The 9,244-nt window shown below is 36.2% G+C and overlaps 3 protein-coding genes across 5 annotated transcripts; all 3 read right to left on the minus strand.

Annotated features, from left to right (window-relative positions):
* Positions 1 to 922: 922 nt before the first annotated feature.
* Positions 923 to 2,401, minus strand: LOC143369123 (betaine-homocysteine S-methyltransferase). The gene has a single exon (XM_076812616.1). It carries the CDS (start codon positions 2,102 to 2,104, stop codon positions 1,148 to 1,150), a length of 957 nt encoding a protein of 318 aa, XP_076668731.1. The 5' UTR covers positions 2,105 to 2,401; the 3' UTR covers positions 923 to 1,147.
* Positions 2,157 to 5,325, minus strand: LOC143369122 (betaine-homocysteine S-methyltransferase). 3 transcript variants are annotated; one of them, XR_013085343.1, is made up of 2 exons: positions 3,473 to 5,324; positions 2,157 to 2,953 (listed from the first exon to the last, which is right to left on the minus strand). XR_013085343.1 is itself a non-coding variant. In XM_076812615.1 (2 exons), the coding sequence occupies exon 2, from the start codon at positions 4,938 to 4,940 to the stop codon at positions 3,972 to 3,974; it is 969 nt and encodes a 322-aa protein (XP_076668730.1). In that variant the 5' UTR covers positions 4,941 to 5,002; positions 5,068 to 5,325; the 3' UTR covers positions 2,157 to 3,971. The 3 variants fall into 3 exon arrangements, 1 of the variants encoding a protein (XP_076668730.1); XR_013085344.1 differs by having other exon boundaries at positions 2,157 to 2,425; positions 2,457 to 5,324; XM_076812615.1 differs by having other exon boundaries at positions 2,157 to 5,002; positions 5,068 to 5,325.
* A 2,612-nt stretch (positions 5,326 to 7,937) lies between these two features.
* Positions 7,938 to 9,086, minus strand: Pomp (proteasome maturation protein). Its single transcript, XM_076813434.1, has 5 exons — positions 8,944 to 9,086; positions 8,602 to 8,699; positions 8,452 to 8,512; positions 8,208 to 8,383; positions 7,938 to 8,109 (listed from the first exon to the last, which is right to left on the minus strand). The coding sequence occupies exons 1-5, from the start codon at positions 8,944 to 8,946 to the stop codon at positions 8,022 to 8,024; spliced, it is 426 nt and encodes a 141-aa protein (XP_076669549.1). The 5' UTR covers positions 8,947 to 9,086; the 3' UTR covers positions 7,938 to 8,021.
* Between the last annotated feature and the right edge of the window lie 158 nt (positions 9,087 to 9,244).

Below are 9,244 nucleotides of genomic sequence, written 5' to 3' on the forward strand. Positions count from 1 at the left end.
GATCGTCCTCTTGAAGGGGGCGCCCTTCTTCTATCTTCAGCTACGAGCACCAGCAGGCAATGCACGGGCCTATACCCGATGCTCGCAAGAATATCCTCAAGAATGTACTGTTAAATTTTCATTGAAAAATTCCAATTATTTTAGCTTCTATATGGGCCTCCATAGATGAAAACTTTGAACGCGTTTTTCCGAAACGTCAATTTTTCACATGGTGCAGGTAAAATCTCAAAATCTATCGAACCGATTGCTTTATAAATTGAACTGCTTATTCTACACACTTATGTCTCTGGCCCATACTACAACCAAGTATTTATTTTGAGTCTAACCTACTTTTAAAATCGAAAGTAGCACAGAAAACAGCCGAAATACATTGATTCTTGTATTTTGCCCACCATTTTGTTAATTTTAAGGATAAATCATTTATTCTAGTTCGGGTCATAGCGACAGTCATACTGATCAAGAATCTGTTTGTATTTTTGGATTCAGATAAGTCCAACTGCTGAAATCACCTGCACGAACGAGTCATGAATTTTTAAACATGCCATCAAAATCGCCTGCAAAACCATTTTAAAAGCAATAACTTTATTACTTTTATATTTTTTATTTATTGTAGAAATGTAGTTTAATCAACAGAAAAAAGTTTTATTCCATTACTATAATTCCTGTCTTCGCAATAAATCCCTGAAAATCGCTGAATTTATCGGCGCGCTAACCAGAATGACCCCTTAAAACATGCTGCACCAAACTTACAGAAGTGAAGTGTCTATTTTAACACTTTTTAATTAAATCAGTCTCTTTTTCTATAAAACATAAATTCCTTCAATAAAACGACAAATTTTGTTATGTTTTTAGTAACTTTTTCTTTTTCATTCTGGAAACTTTCAGTAATTCCCTATAATTGGAAAAAAGATCAATTTGCATATTTATATCTCCAAAATAATTTTATTCATAAAAAAGTACAAGATAAATATTTAGATATCAATTTATAGCTTATTTACATATTAATTCTAAAATATTTTTCCGTCAACAAAATATAATTTTATATTCAAATCCTCAAGAGTACGTTTTTCTATTATAGTACAAGCGTTAGAGGCAATTATTTATATAAAATATACACGTACAGTGCGTAGCAGTTTTTAGCCACTTTTCATTTGCTCTGCCAATTTTCCACTTCTACCCGTATTTTCTTTACATGCACAGCGTGCGTTCTACAACATCCACCTATGTATCGAACACCCAAATTGAGCCACTCCTCTATGAACTGATGTAAGAAACAGCTGTTCTCCTTTTCCACCCAACCACTTTCTACTGTGTACGTCTCGCCACTGTTCGGGTACGCTACCAATGGCACAAATTCTTTGCGATTTCTATTAATTCCTTTCAATAGGGGACTAACATTCTGGGGTGCAGTACAATTAACACCAACAGCTAGGATTTGTCCTGGCAAAGCCTCTGTGTAACACTGCACTGCAACGCTTTGGAAATCAGAGCCGTCAGCTATACTCTTCCCATCGTTGCGACAAGAGAATGATAACCATGCTTTAGTACTTGGAAACTCTTTCAGCAAATTAACTAGCGCCTCTGCCTCTTGTTTGCATGGTATCGTCTCTATTGCCAATATATCAACGCCACTCTCTACCAATTTACTAATACGAGGCCTGTGCCAATCCATGAGAATTTGCTTCGACACGGTTGAGCAGTATTTACCGGTGTATTCCGAGGCATCGTGTAAGCAGGCACCATATGGCCCAACGGATCCAGCGATCAATGGATTTATATTTGCAACGTTCCCTTTGCTTCCCACATCTTTCTTATATATATTCACTGCTTCTTTGGCATAATCAACAGCTTTGCAAAATAAGTTCAGGCTTCCCTCTTCTGTCATGCACATGTATTTTGAGAAACCATTTATAGATGCTTGATAAGTATTTGTCAGAATTATATCAGCTCCAGCTTTCAGAAAATCAAGGTGCGTGGCGATAATAGCTTCTGGGTTCGTAATAAGAAATCGTGCTGTCCACAAGGGATCACCATCTATAATATCACCCACATGAGTCGCCAACTGTGTAGAAAATCCACCGTCTAATACTTTTACTTCCTGCATGATTGCCTCTTAAGATTATTGTACTTCGCCGATAGAAATTATGTTTAGTAACAACAGATATGAAAATAATACAATTATGTTGAAGTTCGGACAATTTTTAATTATATAATTCTCCTTATTGCCGGCACGTATCTCTTGGTGTGAATTACACTACAAGAGAGCAGCTCTTATAATTTCATAAGCGACTTAATTGTTTAAATGTTTCACAAAGTCTGAGGCAGTCCTCTCTACAACTGAAGTGACTTCACAAAGTACACTTATTCCAAAGTCCGTAAAGAAATATTAAGGTTTTTTTTCAAGATTACTCAATGAAAGATTATTCTCTTTTAATGCCTACGCCGAGAAGACGGACACTACGTCAACAAGATCAGATTGTGTCACGTGTTTACACGTGCTATGATAAATTACATGTTTGTAATCTAAATGTCTGCGTGTGCATTTTCACGTATCTCCATCTGTAGTTGAGATGCGTTTGTTAATATTAGTCAATGTTTACTAACGCTTTTCATTATATAACTTTCGAATTGTTGTACAGACACTTTTAACTTTAATAATAAGTATAAATTTACTTTCTCATAGTCTTTTGTAAACATTTTTTTTTCTTAATCATTAATATCAATTAGAGGATCATGGTATAAAATATTGATTGTTATAAATGCTGGATGTTATAGATGATCCTTTATTTAAAGTAAAAAATATAATATTGACCAGATTTTAGTAAATCGACATTTTTAATTTTGGTAATTATTTAGAAGTTTACCATCCTCACCGATTTCAATGATTTTTGGATATGTTGTCGGGGACACGATTCTGAACAACTTTTTCCTATACATGTTACCGCCGCTCGACCTTCGTTTCCGAGGTATTCACGAAAAACTGTTGCTACTACACAATGTATTCTGCCGTATACCTACCTACAGTAAGGTGAATGTCCCAATTTCTGCTCATTTAAAAAATAACTCGTCATAAAGAAGGTGTAAAAAATTTGTTTGTGATCAAAATTTGCAGATTAATTGATTAATTCTTTAATAATAAATCAACCAAGTCAAAAACTATTGAAGAAAGATATTTCAAGATTGTTAACTATTAGTAATTTCTAATTGAATACATAATGCTCTAAATGTCCGTATTTCTGATCATGAAAAATAGCGATGTATGTATTGCCCCAAGCTCGTGCAATACTCGCGAAAATGTTTAAATAGTTTAGAATTATTTTGTTGCGACTATAGTACAAACGTAACGCATATAATAATAAGAAAAATACGAAATGATCAGAAATGGGGACATGAGCAGAAATTGGGACATTCACCTTACGCGCCCGTGGCAGCGTATGCGCCAGCATGGGACAAAACAAATGACGAATCTGACCTTCGTTTCCGAGATATTTACGAAAAACTTCTTTTGACTTATTCCGACGCAACGCATTCCACTTTCCAACTTGTCCCGGGTATTAGTATTGGTTGGGGCTAGATCAGCGCGGGGGGCTTGTGCCCGCTCGCGGGCGCGTAAAGCATGATAGCGAACCGATATGAAACCGAGTATTGACGGACACCCGCAAGTTTCTGGTTCAAATCTCTAAACTCACATCAGTTCGCTATCATGCTTTACGCCCCCCCCCCCCTCGCACTAATCTAGCCCCAACCAACACTAATACCCGGAACAAGTCGGAAAGTGTAATGCGTTGCATCGGAATAAGTCAACAGAAGTTTTTCGCAAATATCTCGAAAACGAAGGTCGTGCGGCGGTAACATGTATAGGACAAAGTTGTTCAGAATCTTGATCTTGATAACATATCCAAAAATCATTGAAATCGGTCAGGATGGAAAACTTCTAAATAATTACCATAATTTTTTACTTTGCAGTCATTTCATTGCTGATGTTTTTTCTTAAAATTCTTAACTTCCTTTCTGATTGATTTTATGTTTTCTGCATACATTCTGCAACAACCTCCGATATATTGTACTCCAAGTTCCAACCATTCAGGGATAAAGCTTTCGAATAAAAGACAACTTTCGGCCTTTATCCATCCTTCGGTTGGGGAATATGTTTCTCCACTGTTAGGGTATACTATTAGCGGTATCGGTTCATTTACGCTTCCTTTGTTAATGCTTCTCAATAGAGAAGACACATCTTTCGGAGCAATGCAATTGACGCCGATGGCAATTATTTGCCCTGGTAAAGCCATTTTATAACAGCGTGTAGCTACTTCTTGGAAATTACTCCCATCTACTATGTTTTGACTGTTTCTTGCGCAAGAAAATGAAAGCCAAGCTTTAACATTTGGATACTGCCTTAAGAGTTCGACCAACACCTCTGCCTCCTGATAGCAAGGTATAGTTTCCAATGCTAACATGTCTACACCAGCATCTACCAGTGCATTAATACGTGACTTATGCCATTGCATCATAATCTCACGTGATGTGGTTTTACCGTAAGCTCCGTTATATTCGGAGCCATCGTGTAAACCAGCTCCATATGGTCCACAAGAACCAGCAATCAAGGGATTCTTATTTTCAATGTCATTCTTCTCTGTAACTTCTTTTGCGTAATCATTAACAGCTTTCTTGGCAAGATTAACTGCCTTGTGTAACAACCTAATGCTATCCTTTTCAGCTATGGACAAATGTTCCATTAAACCAGAAACAGAGGCTTGATACGTATTCGTTTCTATGATATCTGCACCCGCTCGTAAGAAATCTAAATGCGTCGCGTAGACAGCATCTGGGTTTGTTGCGAGAAATCGTGCTGTCCACAAAGGATCGCCGTCAATTTTTGCGCCAACGTGAGTGGATAATTGCGCCGAAAATCCACCATCCAGAATCTTGATATTTGACATCTTCTCGAATACGAGAATTTATCGTGATATAAAGATTACTTAAGTAGTTTGTTTATCGGAATCTGGCGATCGAAATCAATATTTAAATACTGATACGGTAGGTATATTCAAATGATTTCGCACTTACAATGTAAAAGATTGCAGCTTCTCGCAACTGAAGATATAGTCATACAGTCCGGTACAGTCAAAGCCGGCAACTCAATTTCGTGTCTCTTATCGTTGACTTATAAATTAATTGCGATAACCTTTTAATATCTTTCCTATAGAGATTTAAATGTTCAGCGTTCTCTTAAGAGAGTATCGCCCTCTATTACTTTAGTTAAAGATGTACCGTTTATAAGAGGAATCTGTCATCAAAAAATACGGCGTGTTGGTTTATGCCTGAAACACATACATGTAGTACATATGTATATGCAATAGGCACCACGCATATTAATTTGAATTCTGCGTAATATAATCGATGCATCCGGCAAATTTTAAATTTCAAATAATCTTTTACAGTTTTCAATATTTTGCGAGAAAGCTGTAAAACGAATAATTTGGAATTTAACTATGCTCTATATAATTATTGTAAATAAAAATGTATTATTCAATTTACTACGCATATCTTTTCTAATTATTATCAAATATAATTTTTATTATTTGAAAAGTGTGTTTTCGTATATTTAGTAAGTTATATATTTAATACGTAAATTTTTGTCCGAGTAAGGCAACTTTTTTTTTACTGTCAATAATTTGATAACATATATCGGTAACTTTTTTATATGATGATTTTCGAATGGAGAGCTAATAAACCTCTATTTATAGTTTCATTCTTTTTTTATATATGTACATGCAGATATTAAAAATGCAATTGGGTATAAATTAAAGAATCATCTCTAAACGTGCAAGTTGATTACTGATCGTAATTTGCTAAAAAGTTCTTTAAAGAGCGCTCAGCATTTATAAGTATATTGCCTCCTTTTTACAAGTCTCAAGTATCTCTATAAACTTCGTCAGAGAGAAACATGAACGAAGTTCATAATTTATAATGTTTACATTTAGAATTGTGTGATCAGGGCCGTTCCTGGCGGGGGTGCAAAAGGTGCCCCCATACCTGGGCGGCCAAACCCAGGAACGGCCCTGCGTGTCATTATTATTTTAAAACAAGAAATATACAAAAAATATTACCACTTCGCATTCATTCATTTTTTTTTTTATGTACTTAATATGTCCTAAAAGTGTGTTTAATTTTATAAATTTTAGATAAATTTAAAAAAGAAACAAACTAATTTTTTTAAATAGCTATATGTATTCAGCTGGGTTTCTGAGTATATTGGAAGTAAATTCCTTATTTCCTGAACAATTTGAATGGCTTTTTGGAAATGTGGAACATTATATATATAGGTACCCCGATCACCATAGCGAAACAATAACGAAACGAAATGCCGACAATGTTGCTTTAGAGCGACAACGAGTGTCGTTTGAAAACTCCGTTGGCGATTGTAATCTGAGAACTGAGTCGGAGCCTGACTTTGTCAAAGTTGGGCCAAAATGACCCTGCATTCGTCGTACGAGTGTTAAACAAAAATAAATCGCGAGCGTGTATAAACACGTAGAGCTCAACAGCCTCGGATTTTTATAAAATTTACTAAATGGAGTCGATGTTATAGTCAGCATATATTTTTTCCACTCCGACTCTGACTCCGTTAATCAGAAATTCCTTCTGAACTCCGACTCCGACTCTGCGACTCCACAGCCCTGCTATTTACAATAAGTAAATTGAAAAAAAAAGATTTATATATTTGTAAGATACTATTTAGTGTTGTTTTCCATTTTTTATATGCATATACAAAAATAAATTACGAACAATTTTTACATCGATTCAAGTGCGCTTGCGTAATACAAGAAAGAACGAATTATAGATTGGAATTCATGAAGTTAAAAAATAATGTATATGTAGTCATAGAATACAGTGTGTCCCAAAATTCAGAGACTTCTCGGAACAAGAAATATGCCGATGCAGGAAGACATCGAAAAGTCCTTTACCGTTTTGAGATATTACTTAACAGTTGAATATTCCCTAGCGGTGGAGCTTCCGGACCGCGCAGTTTAAAGCCGGGTCAGCTGAGCTTGCGGTAACGGACGCTGGCACACACACGCAGGGGGCGTCTGTAGATACAGGTTCACACCCATACACCCAGTTGAACCAGCGCTGTTATCTCTACTGTGTGCGTGGATCTGTATCTACCAGGGGCGTCCGGAGATTTTTTCCATGGGAGGGGAGGCAACTTTGGGATAATGATAAAGAAAAATACCCTCTTGCTTTTTTAACCTATTTTATAGTGCCAATCTAATTCCAAATTTAAACCCGAAATTTAAAAATATTCCCTTTTTTAGTATAAACTTAATAAAGATCAATTTTAAAAAATAAGTGCTTTTTCTCAGAAGCCAGGGGGGCAACTGCCCCTTCTGCCCCCCTCCCACCCCGGACGACCATGGTATCTACGCATGTCCTGCGCGTGCGTGCTGGGTATCACTGCCCGCACTCAGCTGTTTCGGCTTTAAACTGCTCGGCCCGGGACCAGTAGGCCAGATCCACACTATAGGTTCGGTCCCAGTCCGGTCCCGATCAAAATCACATCCCTGAGCGTTCACACCCGTCCGACTTGTTAGTGTGGACGCTCACGGATATGATTTTGATCGAGACCGGACCGTGACCGAACCGATGGTGTGGAGTGGGCCTTAATATTCAACTGTTAATATCTCGAGAACGAAGCCTCGGATCCCAACACGGTACCGGCCTGTTCGATGTCTTCTTGCATGTTCCAGAAAGTCCCTGAATTTTGGGACACTTTGTAGATGATCTTGTGTGGTCAGATGCGCAACAGTGCTTTGTATTTCTTTTAAATTCAAAATCTTTAGTTCTACATTTCTACTATTACATATACTTTACTGTGTTATTGTTTGGCAGATCAGTTAAATACGAAATGTTATTTGAAATAATATAATTAAATGTAAGAATGAAGCATATTTTGCTATTTAATATATTTAATAATACAAAGCCAATAATTCACATGTTACAAATAAAGATGTTAAAGTTCACAGTATTCCAAAGCTTTTTTCAATAACAGCATGAGGCTGACCCATTTGTTCTCTGAACTCAGATGTATTTAATATGTCTTCAAACCTACGTAATGTGAAAAATTTAGGTATCATTAATTCATATTCTAATGGTGCATAGTTATCAACAAGCTATCATTTTAAAACAAATATGAGTTAATATACCCTATCTCCTCATCCCGCCCAAGTAAAACATCTCTCATCATGCGCGACGATGGTAAAAATGGGAGCCTTCCAATTTTCTCAGCTGCTTTCAATTCCATTGCTATACGCATAGGAGCGTGTAGCCCTTGTGTATTTCTGAGCAAGACCATATTCATACGATCACGATTTTTTTGATACTGGAACATACTATGGATGTAGACAGAGACATAATGATTATTGTGATTTATTAAACATATTTTCTTACATTTCCTTCAGACGCTTCTAAGGAATGCGAGTAACCTATGCTTTGCCTAGTTCCTGATAACCTAAAAGAGACAGGCGAAATAATGTTAACAATCAAAAACACAACAAACTTAATTCGTGATAAATCCTCTGTTAATATATTTATTCATACCCAGAGACCATGGGACTCTGTATTCCGCAATTGTCATCGGGAATGATGAATTCATTGCTGACAGTTGGTTTTGGAACAATCGATGGTAAACCGAAACTCTAAAATTGGGTGTTTTATTAAATATTTTAACATTATCAGTTCGTAAAGAAGTAATATGAAGACACATCATTTTTAGCTATTACTACTTTTCCCGAACATTGAAAAACTATTGTAAATATCTCTCATAACATAACCTTATTCTTGGAAGAAATGATATTTTTTAAAGTACATGTTAAAATTACGTTTGTGAATATAGTATCACATGATTAGTGTAACATAATTAAAAATAGTATTGTACATTACCATTATGCTGAAGTATATGTAATTCAAATTTTTGAGAAACAGAAAGTCACTTTACGTGATTCGCAAAATGCACTGTAGAGACTGTAGCCAACTGTAGCAGTAGAATAGATTCTGCCAGGTTCACAAACTCATCAAAATACAATTTGACGTTTGACATTTCATGGAATTTGGATAAAGGTGGGTACGGTTTCTGAAAGCTGTTGCGAGTTGCGATTCTCGCTCTAGCGGCGTTTAGCGCAAGCTTTTGGAGCGCGAAGTTCGAACTTTAAAGAGTTAAGGATGATCCAAGTTATTTTCTGGA

Source organism: Andrena cerasifolii, chromosome 5 (genome assembly GCF_050908995.1).
Source record: "Andrena cerasifolii isolate SP2316 chromosome 5, iyAndCera1_principal, whole genome shotgun sequence".
NCBI classification, from domain to species: domain Eukaryota; kingdom Metazoa; phylum Arthropoda; class Insecta; order Hymenoptera; family Andrenidae; genus Andrena; species Andrena cerasifolii.